Source organism: Lissotriton vulgaris, chromosome 9, assembly GCF_964263255.1.
Source record: "Lissotriton vulgaris chromosome 9, aLisVul1.2, whole genome shotgun sequence".
Lineage (NCBI taxonomy): Eukaryota > Metazoa > Chordata > Amphibia > Caudata > Salamandridae > Lissotriton > Lissotriton vulgaris.
The window spans coordinates 546,227,356-546,246,460 of record NC_141697.1 but is presented as its reverse complement, the minus strand read 5'-3'; the positions used below and the strand labels follow the sequence as shown (position 1 = coordinate 546,246,460).

Below are 19,105 nucleotides of genomic sequence, written 5' to 3'. Positions count from 1 at the left end.
CTAGCGCCTTGGTTGTTTGCTCCATCAGCATTGTGTAGTTGAGAGAGACCGTCTTAGCGATGGACGAGGTCAGACGAATGCCCAGGTACGTGACGTCCTTAGGCGCCCAATGAAATGCAAAGTCTTGTTGCAGGTCCTGTACCTCATTCTCCGGAATAGAGAGATTAAGAATCTGCGACTTTGCGAAGTTGACTTTGAACCCGGCAACGTTCCCAAAAGCAGTAAGCTCCCTAGTCAGGGACTGCAGTGTCAACCAAGGCTGAGTGATTGAGAGGATGACATCATTGCCATACATACTAATTTTATGTGCGTCGGCTCCAAATTTAAGACCCACAATGTCAGGGTATGACAGAATGCGCTGGGCAAAAGGCTCATCTAGAGCACAAATTAAAGTGGGGATAAGGGACAGCCCTGACGCATACCCCGTGCAATGGGGAAAAGGGTCGATTTGCAACCATTAACCCGCACCGTAGCTGTGGGGGAGGCATATAAGCAACTAACCCATTGAATAGTTATCCCCTAATCCGTATGCACGCATCACGTGAACAGGTACTCCCAATCAACGTTGTCTAAGGCCTTCTCCACGTCAATCGAGAGTAGGAGGGCCTGAGTATGCGATCGATGTATAAGTCAATGAGATGCAGTAGTCGTTTAGAGTTATCCCCTCCTTGCCGCGTCGGTATGAAACCAGATTGGTCCGGGTCGACAATATCATCCATAAGGGAGCAAAGGCGTGAAGCTAAAACACCCGCAAACAATTTCACGTCAATATTAAGGAGCGAGATTGGTCGGTATGACCCACAATCTTTGGGTTCTTTCCCGGGTTTAAGGATCACAGAAATTGCTGCCTCAGACATTGTAGGCGTCCCTTCCCCAGTGTCCAGGAAGGAGTTACAAAGTAACGTTAAAAGGGGAGCCAGCTCCACGCAGAATGTTTTATAAAACACAGCCGGGAAGCCATCCGGACCCAGTGACTTAGCTACTTTTACCCTCGCTATCGCCGATATGATCTCTTCTATGCGAATGACTGAGTCCAAGTTATCAGCCGAAGATTTGAGTAAGGGAGAAATATCGCAGGAGTTCAAGTATTCCCCTGGGTCAAGCAGGAGGGCGTCGCCCTTCGCATAAAGGCGTTGGTAAAAACGACAAAAGGAATCGATGATAAGGGCATCCATACTTTTACCTAGCTATTGAGACACTCAACGTACACACCAGATAGAGCCCCCTGCTTTTCTGAGATTTCCAAAAAACCCCAGCAGCTGTATCTCGGCATCCGTGGTATGTTCCACCCCTTTCTGGTCCCCTATGGAATGGATTGCAGACATCTGTGCTTGTGCTCGTAATCTTCCTACACTTATCCCCACTGAGGTAGAATATATGCTGCAGTCTCAGGAGAGCATGCTCAGCCCTATCTAGGTCCAGGTGTTTCAGCATGCGCCGTCGAGTTTCCAACTCCCTTCAAAATCTCGGAGCCCCCATCCGCTTATTAACTGCCTCCAGCTCTCCCACCTCCTTTTCTAAATCTGCACGCTTCTCTCTGCGTAGGTGCGCAAATGACGCCACAACCGCGATGAATTCGCCTAGCACCACCAACTTCAAAGCCTTCCACACCGCCGCAAGGGGCGAGCCCCCCTTATCGTTCTCAGAGAGGTAATGTACTATAGTATCTTGGATCCTCTTGGTGACTTCCTCAGAGTGAAGAAGGGATTCACGAAGTCTCCAGCCTGGCGGGGTTGAGCGCGAGCACCATGCTAGGAGCAGCACCGAAATGAGGGCATGGTCTGAGAGGGAGCTGGGTTGATATCCACAGCATGCAAATTAGGGAGAAGAGATGAGGAGGCTAAAAAGTGATCTAGACGCGCATTTGTTTTGTGCGCCGCTGAAAAGTAGGTATAGTCGCGCTCATTAGGATGCTGTATACGCCACACATCACACAACCCACAATCAGCCAACCATTGTTTCCCAACCTGCGACAATGCCCCTGTCTGATGTGACCTCTGCCCCGATCTATCCAGATCCGAATCCATTACAACATTTAAGCCCCCCCTGACCAAAAGCGCTGTATCAGGAGAGGCAAGAATCTCGGACAGGGCTAGGCGCAAGAAGGGATCCTGCCATTCATTCGGCGCATATAAGGACCCTATTATCAAATGTGCGTCCCTCCATTGTATCCTAACGGCCAGTAACCTGCCCTATATCACCATCAGCATTCTCCAAAAGGGAGAGTATTGCAGATCGCTTTACAGGATTATTTAACCCTCACACATTCAGGCTAACAATTTTCAGATTCCTAACAATCGCAGCATTGGGGAGGAGAGAGGCTATGCACCCGCTCAAGACCAAATGAATCAAGGACAGCAAAGGTTATCCCGTACAGTCTAGTCACCTGCCAATCTTGCCTGTGAACTGATGCGGAGCCCCAAGTAACACCCAAAAAAAACTCATCCCAAAACCATAAGAAACCACTAAAGAAGAAAAGAAAAAGAGAAAATATGACAAAAGTTCGTCTCAATGGTCAGCGTCCAGGGCAACGTAGCACAGACCCAGTCCATACCAAGTATTACGTGACTATCACTCCAATGACCAGGGTGTAGTGTCATCCGACACAGTCGAAGTGCTTCCCCCTTCTGGCGCCAGATGATGAACCCAAGTGGCAGCCATGCTCAGTACATCAAGGAGTCTCAGGACGCTCTGTTACCTGTGTCACTGATGAAAGGGCCGCCTCCCTCTCCAGCTTGCTAGCGGCCGTGTCAGGCGCAGGGCTTGGCAGCGATTTCCCGACCCGCTGCCATTCAGACGAGCAACGTCTTTTACGAGGGAGTGGTTTGGCATCCCCTGCCAAGGCAGGAGTCTTCTCAAGACTCAATGCGTCATATGCTTCCTCCAAGGACCGAATCTGCAACAACTTGCCTTGATATTTGAAGAGGAGGCGGAACGGGTGGCCCCAGGAATAAGGAATATTTTTCTCTCGGAGGTGGTTGGTGATGGGCTTAAATTCTCTGCGCTTAATCATTGTGGAGGCCGCCAAATCTTGGAAGAGTGTAGGTTGGTGACCACGGAACTGGACTGGATTAAGGTCTCATGCCCTATATAGGAAGCGTTCCTTCAGTTAAAAGTCATGAACGCAGACAAGTAATCAGGGGGGGGGAACTTTAGCACCACGTGTGAGCCCTACACAATGGACATGTGCCATTTGTATCTTCTGTACCTCCTCGTCCCCGAGGATCTGTAGAACATAACACTGACGTAGGCAAGGTCACCACCTTCCCCTTTCCAAGGGACCGCTCGGATATTATTAGGTCTGGAGCGGTTCTCCAGGTCCTTCGCATGAGCTTGCAGATCAATGTTCTGTTCCCGAAGGCGTAGCATCTCTTGCTGTAGCTGGTGTAAGTCATCCTTCCTACTCAGATCGTGCTCCTCCAAAGTCGCCACCCTTTCTCCAATGCCATCAACATCATGCCGAACCTCTTGCAGGTCCGCAGAGAGCTGGGAGCGTAGTTCTTGGATGTCATCCTTGATAGCCGAGAAGAGCTCAATCATGAAAGCCTTAGTTGTCGGCGTGTCATCTCCTTCCATTGGTGGTGCCCTGGCTTCAGGGTGTGGAGCAGAGTGTCCTGTTGATTTCTGCAGAAGGTCCTTCAGGGATTTCTCTTTCCTTCCTCTGGCCGATGAGAAGTGTGGCTCAGGGGTTAGAGGCGGCAGACCCGGAAGCTGAGATCGGCCCTGGACCAGGGTTCAATTCCCCGCCTTGGCGGGTCTTGGGCTCAAAAATTCCACAGACTCGATAATTCTCGCTCCGGTGCCTTCTCAACTCACGGGTTCACACTCTGCGACTCTGGGCAATAGCTTGCTTAATCTCCACAACGGCCCCTCGTGGGGGGATGCCTGGCTTTCACCTTGTGGATACCCTGCCAGGGTTATCTCACAGGAGAATACCAGGACGGGTTCCCTAAGCAAGCGCCGGGAAACCCTTTGTGGGTAGCTGTGCGCTATATAAGCTCAAATACATTTACATTTACATTTACATGACATGATGGCCCCAGGAAACCTCCACTCTGTACCCCTCTTGTCACAGTATGATAGATGAGAGCAGCGTACCATGCCTCACAATAACACCGGGCCCACGCTGTCAGGCTTGACCAACTTAGCCAGCGCACCCTCTGTGCGTAGGAGGAACCGCACTCTTTGCTCCGTTCTGTCGGATTGCGTCAGTCCAGTAACTCTCCGTGCACACTGCCTACCTCGGGCCGGCCAGTACTCCTTCCAGACCAATATCTTCCTGCCCCTCAGCTTTGGGTCAACAAGAGGATTACGGTTGTTACAGCGGGCCAACTGGACTCAGAGGGCAGTGGTACTATGCAGCGACCAGGCTGTGCCAAGCTAATATGGGAACTCACCCCACATCTAATAGACCTCAGAGCCCAACCATGGCAGGAGGGTGTACTGCCACTGTCACTAGTCGGCTCTCCCGCTGTCTGCCTCGTGGGCGCTAGCTCGGATAAGGGTCACTCGCCGGGGCCTCACTGGAGGAAGCCCCACTCACACTGCAGTTCCTGGATGTTAAGAGGCGATCCAGATTACAGCACCTGAGCACAATAGGCCACACGCTCAAGCCAGCATTGTGCCAGCCTTCAGCAAGAAAGGTACTACTTTCACCATCGTGCAGGGAAACCTCCAGGGACCTTCACGTAGGTCTCCAAAATAAGCCACCCCACTTACTGGGCCCCAGGCCCCAAGGCCGCGCCGCTACCGCCAGGCCTCGCCATCACTGCCACACTATCGCCCATAGCAGGGCGAGGCCTGAGTCTGCTTGTTAAGTCGCTGACCCCAAGAGGGGGCCCGCCGGTGAAGACACCCCTCTCTCCCAGCCCCTCAGGAACCAGCGGCGGCCTCAACAGAACTCTACTCAAGTCCGCCGACCTATGGACCGGGTCTCGGTTCAGCGGTCGCGCCCCACACTCCCTGTCCGCCGCTCCTCACCTCCGGGGGGGATCGCCGTCTCTGTTAAAGCTGCTGTACAGAGCCGAACAACAGCTAGAGGGCACTTCACAGCAGCAGGGACCCAAGCAGTGGGAGCATTTGCAGACGGCCTTTCGGGACCCTCAGGCTCATTCACCTCCGGCAGCTATCGTCCGCAACAGGAGAGCTCAAAATGGCACCATCCCCAGATCGCGCCTCGCTGCGATTGCGCCAGCAGTGCCAAAGCTCCATTCCACCTCCAGTGAAGAGCCCACCAGCAAGGCGGGTGTCTGTGTCCTTCGTCAGGCACTCCCGGCGCAGGATCGCATCAGGGATCGAAGATGGTCACAAGCACGCTCCCAGTTCACCGGACCGCAGCGATGCCGAGGTCAGGAAGGTCACAAAAAGCAAGCAAGACCACAGACGCCTGGAAAAGAGGCTTGCCTCCGGTATCAGGATATCTTCACTAGCCAGCACACTCGCCGGTAAGCACTGATGGGCGCCAGAATGGGTGATAAGACAAAGCTAAGAAGCAGTGGCGCGGGAGGGATAGAAACACACCTCCTATCTCACCGCCATCTTGGCCACTTGCTAGACCTTTTAATTTGAGAAACACTCTTTTGTGGACCTACTTAACTTATTTTTTATGGTTGATCGAACAAGAACAAAATCAGGTTGTTAACGGCAGAGGCAGTCTGTTTGGGCAACTTATTTGCACTTTGAAAGAAAAATGTGCCCCCAACAAAATGTTTTATATAACCACTAGTATGCAGTTTATGGTTCAGTCTCTTACAAGACTCCTTAAGTTGAATACTAATTTTTCAGGTTAGATCTTAGGCAGCTCAGACTGCATGGTGTTTTCCTGGAGTAAAATCACAAAACTAACATTAGCATGCATGAACAAGAATTATCATGGAGTACATTCATTAGGCAGAAATGCCTTATTGTAACGCTTTACAGAGCTCCAATCTTGAACAAACAATGCATGAATCTTCTCAGAAACATATGTGGAGTCGTCTTTTCATCGTGCTACATACCTGGGTGAAAAGCTGGAGGGTGACAACAGCAGATGTGGACTTCGGGCAATAGCAGAGATCCTCTTAGACTGGGGGTTCTCAGGCGTGCTGAGGGTCCGTTTCTGAGAACCCTAAAATGTAGGCCAAAATCAAAAATAATTGAGAACTCATCGCCAAATGAGTGAATGCTCAGGGCATCATCACCATCCTTTAAACCTGTAAGCACTCACGCCATTGTCAAAGCCATCCAATTTGTGCGATTCCCTGAGGCAATGTTAACTCCAGTCAAGAACAAGAACGGAGTTATTGTTGTTGCATCTAAATGTGAGAGCATGCAAGCCATCAGCACTAACAGTACCCCAGAGACTTGCCTTCAACACCACCACCAATCTATCAGACACTGCCAACAACACCATCAGCAATACTACACAGATTTTTACCCACTACCAATAGAATACACAGGGACGTCAGCAGCATCTCTGCAAGCCCCAGAGCATCACCAGTACCGGTGGCAGCCGACAAAATCATAAGCAATCTTCTAAGACGCAAAAATAAACCACCCCACCACCAGCCTTCAGAATTTTAACACAAGCTTTAGAACGTCACCACTGAAACCCAACCAAAGGAATGCTGCCACCAGCTCTCAGAACAGCCCCACAGAAAGCCAACCAGAGAACATTAATCATCAGATACCAGAACATAAATCACACCAGCCTCACAAGAGCATTATTTATATGTTTCAGTCAATCAAGCCATGACCTTTAACTCCACAAGTTGCAGGAAGAACTCGAAGAATCTAGACATGCCCAACACATCTTTACTAGCACCACCCCTCATATGACCTTCAACACCATCCATTCCAAAGTGTTCATGTTCCAGAAAGAATAACCCTGTACATGAATACAAAGGAGGCCAACGAAATGGCACACATGGTCATATGTGAGTTTGATCTCTTAATGTAACCATCTACTGTTGCCAATATTCCACTTCATACATTTTTGAAAATCGTTCGGAATGAATGCATTGGTCTCATACAAAGATAGATCTCTCTTGGCACAAGCAGTCAGACTTGTCTCAGAGACAATGTGTAAATGACTGACACACACACACACACACACACACACACAGACACAGACACACACACAGACACACACACAGACACACACACAGACACACACACACACACACCACACACACCACACACACACCACACACACTTTATCTGAACTAAACAAGACCAAAATGACAAAAATGCAACATAGAACAACTCAAAATATCACTTTTCAAACATTAAGCAAGTTTAGTCCATCGAAATCAATGGATGCATTTCTTTTTGCACACAGTATCTGAGATGTACAAAAATCAAAGACGAAAAAGGCACAGGGGAGGTGAGGTGCCGGAAAAGTAAAGAGACAAGTCGGTTCCTTACTACACAGACGAAGTGATCGGTCGGTTCCTCACTGACCGGGAAGGTGATACGTCGGTTCCTTACTGGCAGGGAAGGTGATGCATCAGTTCTTTACTGGAACGGGAGGGAATGCGTCAGTTCCTTACTGCAGTGTCTTGAAGAATTGGTGCCCATGGATGAGGTGTCAAAAATCCAGATGCACTGCTTTGTCACGATAGTGGAGAGGCTGGCGCTGCATCGATTTTCCATTCCCTGGGCAGGCAAAGCACAGCCGCAGGAGCAGCAGGTGCTGCATCGGAGTCAGAGCGGGTGTCACGTACATCAGTGACACCGTGCTCGGGACTCACGCTGCAGCAGTTTTTCTGACGCACTGGGACAGCGAGCTGGGACCTTTTATGAAAGCCGTAGTCAATGCACCAATCGGGAAGCATGCTTCGGGGCAGGCAGTGGCAAGAAAACAGGCAATGGTAATCGATGCGTGGATTTTCTCTTTCAGATTACCAGATTCTACTTCCAAGGGCCCAGGAACTGGAATGGTACCACTTGGGAAGTCAGGACTCTCAGCAGAAGAGCCAAGGCACTGGCAGGTGAAGTCTCTGATGGCCCTGAGACTTCTTAACAGGAGGCAAGCATGCACAAAGCCCTTGGAGAACCTTGGAAGTAGGAATTAGACAGCAAAGTCCAATCCTTTCACTCCCAGGACTAAAGCAGCAAGCAGCAGGCCAGCACAACAAAGCAAAAGAGGCAGTCCCTCCTATAGCATCCAGCTCTTTTTCCTGGCAGAATGTCCACAGTCCAGAAGTGTTCAAGAATTATAGCAGAGGACTGATGATATCAATCACAGATTTAATAAACTGGAGATGGTGGATAATAGTGGACTGGGAAAGTGGGATGATTTTTGAGATAACAGTCCAGGGTCTGAATAAGACTAACTAAAGGATCAAAACCATTAAAAAAACAGTAGCATCTAAAGTCTAGTGAATTTTCAAAATATTGTCCACAAAGTAAAGCAATGAGAACACAGATCTTCCAAACGTGGGACCACCGTATAGGGAAAAGGAGGCAGAATTGGTTTTTTTTTTTTACAATTTTAAAGTCCTCCCTCGGGAAATTGCCTCCAGAAGCAACAGGAGGGGCATAGAAAGTACATACAAAAGGATGTTTGGGACGGTTCAATCTCATTCATATAACTACATTGTGCAGATGGTTTATAATTCTCCCTGCAAAGTCTTTCTAGGGCTTTCAATTGACGTTTGACTTCAACCAGCTCCATAGTGTACCACAGAGCTGATGGAACTTTTCTACATGAGTTCATAACAGGAGAAAATATATTAAGAGAGTACATAATCATTCATTAAAATGCCTAACATTAAGTGAAATATGTCTGGACACACAATATTGCTGATGGAATTGGCAGTCTAACAAGAGCAACCGTAGGGAATGGGTTGTGATTCGGCTGTCTTGAAATCTCTCCAGCACAGAGTTGGCTTTCTTCCCAAAAACTCTAGAGCTGCCAAAGGGTAGGTCTATCAGGGATGCTTGGAAATCCCTTGAAATGTTGTTGCACACATTCATGCATACTGCCAAGCACATAATATGTACTTCACAACATCCCGCCCATGTAGGATGGGCTGGGCAAACAATGCCCTAAGGTAGTCCGCAAGGTCTCACTGACCATATCCTACAAATTGTATGTGTATATCGATTCACAAGACAGACAGCATTTATCGATTGCAAGGCTAGACTAGCAGAAAATAATAATTTCTTCCAAAATATGTCAACACACTTGGATTCCTTGTCTACAGTAGCAGAGGAAAACTATTCAGGTTAAGTTTACTGGTTCACTCTTGTATCACAAAGCTGACAGGAGTTGGTTGCTGGCTGAAGAATGCTGGATCATCAGAGGCTGGTCAGTGGCGTAACACAAAATGCTGGGGCCCACCTGCAGAATGTGATGAGCGGCCCCTGAGTTGCCCACATCTGACAGATATTCATTGGTATTGGTATCAATAGGGGCCCATGAAAGGTAGGAGCCCACTAAAGGGGCTAGGGCCCCCTGCACCGCAGGGGCCTGCATTAAGCTCCTAGGGCTGCTGTCACCTAGTCACAGGTCGACTGACTGGTCACTTTTGGGCGCATCATGGAAAACGTTTCACATCTGCTGCCTGCAGTAATGGCATAGCTTGAATCCTGTTGTTTTGTGGGGTGGAAGACATACTTCTTCCCTGATACACTTTCGAAATTTGGAATAGTGGGAAGACTGACACATTTGGGAGTTGCTCTCCACATTCACTTTGAAAATCATAACACAAAAGGAATAGACGTCACCATGTTGGGGTGGTGCCTATATGCAGCTTGGGTCCATCACTACCGAGGTGGCCCAAGGCCATGAGAGAGTCCTCAGCACCACCTTGTGATGCACAAAAGCAAGTGCTTCAAAGAATTGCGGCTACTGTCTGAGAACAGAATATATTCTTAAGGTGAGGAATCTGCGGTTAGCTGCATCCATCAGAAAAGCAGATTAAGAAGTAAGTTAAAAGTTAAATGAAGCTTAAAGAAACTTAAAAACACACTAAAACATAACACCAACAATTTAGGAGAGAACAAGATCTCTAGTACAGACATGCTAATGTTGTCCAAATAAATAGAGAGGAGCAACAGCATATAACCGGTGAGGCAGCCAACTAGAAGATTAACTTTACAGATGGAGAAGCAGGAGAAGGTGCAAAGGTGGAGACCATGGGAAAGGGAATCAGAGGCATGTCTCACTTCAGAGACCACCAGCTGCTTATACCCATGAGAAGAAAAAACTGAAACGTGAGAAAAAAGTGTAATTCCCCATCACAAGGCAATGTAAAGATTAGCAAAGAGCAAGTGCAGAAAGTCCTAAACAATGACATCTAAAATTGAAGATGCTGGAGTAAGTTAAAAAAGCTTCAAAAGATTTTAAAACCCACTAAAACATAACAACCAACAATTTAAAAGAGAACGAGCTCTGTAGTACAGACAGGCAGGTGTCCCAAATACATACAGATCTGAGCAGCAGCACATGACCTCCGTGGCAGCCAACTAGAAAGCTAATCTTATGCACCTTCAAGATGGTGGAGAAGAATAACAACGCAAAGGAAGAGAATGGAATGAAGACAAACATTTCACAGACCTCTGTAAGAAAACGCCTCTTTTTGCATGTTTACCCCCATATTTTTGAACTGATGAACAAGTTACTCACCTTCGGTAACGCTTTTTCTGGTGGATACAGTATCTGCCTGTGCCAGCATTCCATGGGAATTTTTCCTAGCTCTCCGCGCCGATGAGGTCGTCACAATACCCTGGCTCCGCACGCGGCTCCGCATGACGTCACTGGAGCCATAAGAGGACCACGTTGGGTGATGACATCAGTTACACCCATTTTTTCCGTGCCACCGAGGTAAACGGGCGGACCGACCATAGAGACAATACATGCATAGTACACAGTATTCACAGTGTAAAGTGAAATAGGAAAGCAAAGAAAGCAAACATTTCCCATAAACCTACACAAAGGCAAATAGAGGCAACAAAAAGTGACAATATGAAATAACCATATTAACCAATACCTCTTTTTAAGGTATAAGAAGGTGGATAACGGGGAGGCGGATGGGTCAGTGAGGAATCCAGAGGCAGATACTGTATCCACCAGAAAAAGCGTTACCAAAGTTAAGTAACTTGTTCTTCTGATGGATACATCTGCCTGTGGATTCCTCACTTTATGAATAGAATCCCACAGCAGTCCCACTCCCGGAGGAGGGTGTCCACCCTTCTATACCAAAAAGTCTTGCAAAACAGAGCGGGCAAAATGGCCATCCCTCCTCACTTCAGAATCCAAGCAGTAATGCTTCTCGAAAGTTCGGAGGGAGGCCCAAGTTGCGGCCTTACAGATGTCCAACACAGAAACACACCTGGACAAGGCCGAAGTAGAAGATTTAGCCCTGGTGAAGTGAGCTCTGATGCCTTCAGGAGGCTCCTTACCAGCCAGAGCGTAGCAGATCTTGACGCACAAGATGATCCACCTGGATAAAGTGCGCTTGTGCACCACCTTGCCCTTCATGCGTCCCACATAGCCCACAAAGAGTTGATCATCCTGTCGCAAGTCCTTTGTTCTATCCAGATAGAATCTAATCGCCCTCTTAGGGTCCAAGCGGTGAAGACTCTCCTCCTCCTTGGAAGGGTGAGGTTGAGGATAGAAAGTAGGAAGGGTAATGGACTGCCCTAGATGGAAGGGAGTCACCACTTTAGGCAGAAAAGCAGCCCTGGTCCTGAGGACCATCCTTTCAGCATGTATGGTCTGAAAGGGAGGCTTTGAACTCCAAGCCTGAAGCTCCGTCACCCTTCCTAGCTGAAGTGATAGCCACAAGGAAGACCGTTTTGAATGACAGTAGTCTCAAAGGACAACTATGTATAGGTTCAAATGGGGAACCCATTAAGAAAGTTAAAACTAGATTTAAATCCCACTGGGGCATAATAAAAAGAGTGGGCGGAAACATGTCAGTAAGCCCCTTAATGAACCTTAAAACTATAGGAGACTTAAAAAGAGACAGATGATCAGGCAAACAAAGAAATGCTGATAAAGCCTACAAATATCCTTTAACAGTGGCCACAGCACAACCCTGCTGGGCCAAATGCAGCGAAAAACAAAGAACATCAGAAAGATGAGCTTTTAAGGGATCAATAGACTTCTCTCCACACCATTGAACACATTTTGACCACCTGTAGGAGTAGATCGACTTGGTGGAGTGTCGCCTAGCCGATAATATAACATCCACCACGTCAGGCGGGAGAGAGAAAGAATTCAGGTTGCCCCGTTCAATCTCCAGGCATGAAGGTGCAGGCTCTGGAGGTGAGGGTGTAGAACCTGCCCCTGCGACTGCGAGAGGAGGTCTACCCTGAGCGGGAGACGGAGCGGATGGCGCGACGAAAGGTGAAGGAGGTCTGTGTACCACACCCTTCTCGGCCAATCCGGTGCGATCAATATAACTTGGGCCCGGTCTTGGCAAATCCTCCTTAGAACCCGAGGGTATGAGAGGAAAAGCGTAAAGGAGTTGTGAGCTCCAACTCAACTGAAACGCGTCCCCCCAACGCTCCCCGCCTCAGAACCTGGAGACTGCAGAATGACGGGCAGTGCAAACAGGTCTACCCGAGGAGTTCCCCACGTCTGGAAGATGTGATGAACAACCTCCGGATGAAGCCTCCACTCGTGATCAGCAGAGAACTGCCGACAGACTGTACGCACTCACATTCAGCGCCCCGGCCAGATGACTTGCCATCAAGCAAATCCGATGGTCCTGAGCCCAGGACCAGAGCTGCAACTCCTCTCTGCAAAGACGGTACGACCCTACTCCTCCCTGCTTGTTGACGTACCACATCGCGGCAGTGTTGTACGTCAGGACTTGAACCGACTGACAGTGAAGGGAAGGGAGAAGGGCCTTAAGCGCCAAATGTATCGCCCGTAATTCCAGAAGATTGATATAAGCAATCTCTCCTCGGGAGACCAAAGACCCTTGACCTCCAGGTCCCCCAGATGAGCACCCCACCCTAGGCTAGAGGCTTCAGATATCTCTGTGGCCACTGATGGTGGAAGGTGGAAGGGCTTTCCTTGAGACCGATTACCCTCCACGCTCCACCAAGACAGATCTGTTGCAGCTTCTCTGGAAATCTTGACTGACTCCCTGAGATCTCCGTTGTGCTGATACCACTGCCTGCGGAGACACCACTGGAGCACCCTCATGTGCCAGCGTGCATGGTTGACCAACAGAATGCAGGAAGCGAACAGACCTAGCAGGCGAACGACCTTCAAAACTGGAACAACCGCTCAGTTGTAGGCAGGAAAGCTCGGCACACAGTGGTATCCAGTACTGCCCCTATGAACAGGTTGCGCTGTGAGGGCACCAGGTGAGACTTGGGTACATTTATCGAAAAACCCAATTTGTTCCACAGCTGGGTTGTTAACTGCAGACGACGACACATCATCTCTAGAGAGTCTGCTTTCAGAAGCCAGTCGTCCAGGTAGGGGAAAACCAGGATCCCCAACCTCCTGAGATGGGCAGCATCCACTGCCATCACCTTGGTGAAGACTCGAGGTGTAGTAGTAAGACCAAACGGAAGGACCGTAAACTGGCAGTGTTGCGAACCAACCGTAAAACAGAGATACAACCTGTGCGACTTCAGGATTGGGATGAGAAAATACTAATCCTGTAAGTCGATGGACACCCTCCAGTCCTCTAGTCAGCGCCTGAAGAACCTGTGCTGGAGTGAGCATCTTGAATCTCTCCTGCTTGAGAAACAAATTCAAGATTCTTAGGTCCAGAATAGGACGTAACCTGCCATCCTTCTTGGGAATCAGGAAATACCTGGAGTAGCATCCATGACCCATTTCCTGCTCCGGAACAACCTCTATCGCACCCTTTTGTAACAGTGCAAGAACCTCCTTCTGAAGGAAAAGTAAATGATCCTCTGTGCAGAACCCCTGGCAAGGAGGATAAGGAGGAAATTCCCTGAAGCGAAGGGCGTATCCATTTTCTACTAGATCCAAAACCCAAAGGTCCGAAGCGATCAATTTACAATCCTGTAGAAAATGGGTACGCCGGCCTCCCACAGGACCTACATGATCCAGGGTGGCAGATCTAGGGCTGCTTCCTGTATTTCCAGGATGGGTTGGGGAGGTAGAGGAGGAGGAGGAAGAAGGTTGATGCCTGCTCCACGAAGGCGACCTCTGCCTTTACCCCTACAGGACTTGTACAAGGGGTTTTGTTGCTGCTGCTGAGGCTGTCTGAAACTTCGAAAGGAAGACTTCCTGAAGCCCTGGTATCGTTTATAATCATAACCTCTCGCCTGTGTCTGCAGGCCCAAAGACTTTCCTGTGGCCTTACTGTCCTTAAAATCTTTGCAGGGCAGAATCAGCTTTCCCTCCAAAAAGCTTCGACCCATCAAAAGGCAGATCAAGAAGGGCAGCCTGCACATCGGGAGAGAACCCAGAAGACCTCAACCACACATGTCTTCTTCTTGCAATGGATGAACCCATCACCCTGGCCACAGAATCCGCTGTGTCCAGACCAGACTGGATGACTTGGCGAGCCGCAGCCTGAGAGTCTGCCAACACCTCACTCAGATTTCCCCTATCTTCCTCAGACAATTTAGGAAGAAGCTGTTTGGCAGAGTCCATTAGGGCATGACTGTATCTACCCAACAGACAAGTAGCGTTGGTAGATTTCAGTGCCATGCTGGCTGATGAAAAGACCTTCTTCGCAGAATGTTTCAACTTCTTGGAATCCCCGTCAGCCGGAGCCTGCGGAAAAGTCCCTGTAGACTGCTTGGAACAAAAAGCCTGCACCACCAAGCTCTCAGGAGAGGGGTGAGATGAAAGGAACACAGGATCCCCAGGAGCTGGTCTATATCTTCTGGACACCGACCTTGAAACCTCAGGAGCAGAAAGAGGGTTGCGCCACACATCGTGGATTGGCTTCGTCAGTGCATCGTTAAAGGGTAAGAGTATTTCATCCACCGAGGACGGAGAATGAAGTTAACTCTGTGAGTAGATTAGGCTTATACTCAGCCCTAGGGAGGTGCAATCCAAACGTTCTGCAGCCTTCCTAATCACAAAATGGTAAGGAGCAACCTCCTTTGAGGGGGAAGCCTTCTTAGTAGCAAAGTCCCACTCTGGAGAAGTATCAAGTCCACTTGCCTCACACAAATCCTCAAACACACTTCTGTGTCATACACTTCTCCTTCCTCCCTCTTATCAGCCTGGTACTGTTCCACCTCCAAAAATCCCTGCTCTTTTCTCCACGGGCGCATCTTTGGCTGCGGCGTCAGCGGCGCCACACGCGTCGAAGGAGGATCCACTGTCGTAACCGGCACCGATCGAATCCGAGAAGCTTCACAGGATGGAGCCAGCGTCGACATCCTCGGAGCCGGAAAGTGCCAGGACGACATTGCCGGCATGAAAGGCACAAAGGGTGCCTGTGGATACTGGTGAGGCACACCCAAATTAAATGCCAAAGGATCCATGGGACACAAAGGTGCACCAAAGCGGTATGAGGCCCTAGCGAACATGCCATACATTGCATTACAAAAATGCGATGGATCCGAACCAGGCGCCGGAAATTGTGGATACTAAGCCGGTTCGAGCTCCAAACGAGGCACCGCTGGAGCCATAGGCAGAGCAGCAGGAGCCGAAGGACCCTCAGCATCAGCCGAATTCGACACACCCTTTGGAGTCGGTGAGAATCCCGACGTCGGTGACTGCTCCGGAGTCCCCTTGTAAGATGGAGAATGGACTGGAGACACTAAAGGAGAAGGAGAGCCAAAGTCCTTTTCTCGACGTACAGGAGCTGGGGAAGGCGACCTTGACACCACAGCCTTCGAAGACCGGCGCCGAGAAGCAGGTCTTCTCTTCTTCTTATGCTTTCTCTTGGAGTCATGAGACGTCGAGGACTTTGACCTTTTACGACCCCTTTTTTCTTTTCATGCCTTGGCCATATAAAGCTTGGCTCCCGTTCCTTAAGAGCCTTCGGATTCATCTTCCTACAAGAAGGACAGCCCTCGACGTCGTGGTCAGACGACAAACACCAAAGACAGTCCTCATGCGGGTCAGTGATCGACATATGACCCGCATTCTTTACAGGGCTTAAAGTCAGACTTCCTCAGGGCAGACATGCCAAAACAGAGAAAGATACAATTGAAATAACAAAGTATCCAGTCAAAAGTATGGAGAGTCCCAGAAAAAACTGTTAGCGTCGACAGCGCGGAAAAAAGGGAACCGACATCATCACGCTGACGTGGTCCTCTTATGGCTCCAGTGACGTCATGCGGAGCCGCGTGCGGAGCCATGGTATTGCAACGACCACGTCGGCGGGGACAGCTGGGAAAAATTTCAGCAGAATGCTGGTGCAGGGGATATTCATAAGGTGAGGAATCCACAGACCGATGTATCCATCAGAAGCTGCTGGTTTTTCAACTCAGATTGCACGGAGGCCTGCAAACAAGACTTCAGTGCTAGTGTTCTAACCCCTTACAAATTGTACGTCTAATTGGCTACCCCCAATTGGTCGAGACTGACCTACGTATAAATCCCTAGTGCTTGGTACCCTGGGCATGTAAGTCAGAGTGTCAAATCAGGGCGGCAGCACTGATTTTGCCACCCTGTGTGTGACCAAATACAAAATGGCTCCCATTCTGCCGCTTCAGACTGGAAGGGCAGTGGTAACACTGCTAGTTCGACTTTGCCATTCAAACCAATAGCAAAGGCCCTAATTCCCTTAACAATATATGTAATTCTACCCCAAGGAAGGCCTACGAGCCCAAAGGCAGGGAGCTGTATATTATTAGGAATGACATGTAATTTATACACGTGTCCTGACGGCAACACTTCCGAATTGTCGTTTTGCTATGGGAGAGTTAGTAGGCCCATTTGCTTACACAGGGTTACCAGCTGACCAATCAGCCCGGCTAATTACTGAATGGGACTACTGAGAGGAGTACTGTAAGGTATCAAATTTATTGTGGCATTAAGCCCAAATTGATGCCCAATTCGAATTTAATGCCACTACTAGAAAGTTGCCACTTTGTGACCCAGTTTGTCTAATGGCCTTACACGGTCACTTGACACAAGACAGCTTTCTACCCTCCTGGGGAGTCGTGTGAACGACTCGACTCCCAGGCTTAGGAACAATAGCAGCTTGCTACAGGGCGAGGTGTTACCTCCCATTTGCAGAAAGCCACTCAAGGCGTTAGACTAAAAGGCAAGCTTCAAAAGTGAAGATGCCTTTAGTGGGCAAACAGGGATCACATTCTTGAGCGGCTGCCCTTTGTTCAGATAGACAGGCAGGATAGAGACAGAAACAGAGATGAGAGACCAGTGCCCAAACGGCTTTCCTGAGGGGGGGGGGGGTGTAGCCCACAGTTAGCCACACCTCTAGGGTAGGCTTCTAAGCTCCTAAAATCCGGGGGAGGGCCTCAACATCTTGAGAGTCAGAATAGTGCACTCTGGGATTGCTAGATGCCACACACAGTTGGAAATTCATTATCAAGATTATTGGCTAGTAACTGCATCATTCCCTTAGGGAAGTCTCTGGAAATAAATTTAGCACTCTGGGTAACCTGAACCTCAGATCACGCCGGAACTGGGAAAAGCACCAAGGAAGGACAACCCTGCTAACTCCTGGACTTAGCAAAGAAAGACTGCACAGTCTGCTGGATTGCACCTGCCGCACCATGGGCTAGCGAATAGTGGCCTGTCCCTTTTGCTCTTAGCTTGCTTGGGGAAAAGTTGCACCCCAGTCCCAAACCAAAGAAGTGACTCCAAGGGTCAGTCGGCTGATTCCCTGGAACCAGAACCAGGGTCAACAAAGCTGAAGTAGCCAAACTTGGCAAATCAGAAGCCACTCCAAAAGAATCTCAGCTGACTGCTGCTGGGCACCCCAGGAGACCAATCCCCCATGGCAAAAAGTTGCATTCTAGACAGCCAGACCGTGGAGCGTCGTCTGCATCCAGACTGGTCACCAACCTCTACAAAAGGATGTTGCTGGGATCGCTGCGGATGGAGATCTGTAGCTCTGCAGCAGCTGACCTTCTAATGCTAAGAGTAAAGTCACCCCATCTGACACGGGTACCAAGGAATAACCGCAAAGGCCACCACGTCACTGCACTGCACTCAGAGCATCTGTGAGCAACTTCCATCTCCTGCATCCACAGCATCAGAACCATTCCATTGAAGTCCACTTTGGAACTGAACTGGAAGATGCTACGGGGGTCAGGTACCTGTTCAAATACTCCTTATAGCCCCCCCCAGACCTTCTCCCTTTTGGATTTGGTCACACAAGCTGGTGGAAGTTATGAAAATCAACTCATACAAACTTTTCTAAAGTTTCCAAACTTTATGGTTGTCAAAGCGTGTTTGCGATTAAAATGAGATTTAAGTTTTCATTTAAAATCTGTATCTGCAAAACCCTCTGGTTTCTGCTCATCTCGGACTTTAACATTCATAAAAATATATTCTATTTTTATAAATTGGTGTTGGATTTCTGTTGGGTCGTACAGCTGTGCTATTTCATTGTTTGGTACTGTCAAATGCTTTATACTAGTAGCCATACCTACACAGGGTTGAGCTTAAAGTTTTACAAACGATCCTGACTGGACCCAAGAAAGTTTTTGCAAGCATACTACACAGTAAGGTCGCACAACCATACATTATAATGCACATATATTACATAGATACATAGAATACACCTAAATCTTCACAGCCGCTCCCTGCTTGCACTCATCAGAATTAAACACCAAGAAGTGAGGAAAAACATAAAATCCCCAGTTCACAGTACTAAGCAATGATAAGCAAAGTGTGAGTGCAGCAGTTAGCAATGGTAGAGGATGTGGCATTACGGTCAGAGCTGCCAACGTTGGAACTGGGGAACTAGGTTCAAGTCGCGGTAGAGGCTCAAAATCCTGCAATTCTGGGTTCATCACTTACTTAGGAGGTTAGTTTGCATTTGTGGTAATCATGGGGACAGTGAACTCACTCGAGTCCAGTGCCTTGTATGTTAAAAATCAGTTTGTGTTCGATGCCTAGAATGGAAGCAAGTGTAGCCTCAAGTAAGAGCATGAGCAGTGCAAGCAATCTCAACTGGTAAAGTCAATGTGCAGTGAGTTGTCAATTTACTTTGCATGAAGGAGCATGGAAAAATATCAAATTCCA

General features: G+C 48.7%; 1 protein-coding gene across 1 annotated transcript in view; it reads right to left on the bottom strand.

The window, feature by feature from the left end:
• POLA2 (DNA polymerase alpha 2, accessory subunit) overlaps positions 1 to 19,105 on the bottom strand; it is a 288,530-nt gene that overhangs the window by 206,596 nt on the left and 62,829 nt on the right. Inside the window, exon 5 of the mRNA XM_086938034.1 lies at positions 5,997 to 6,106. Coding sequence (XP_086794160.1) covers positions 5,997 to 6,106 — 110 coding nt within the window. The remainder of the gene's footprint in view (positions 1 to 5,996; positions 6,107 to 19,105) is intronic.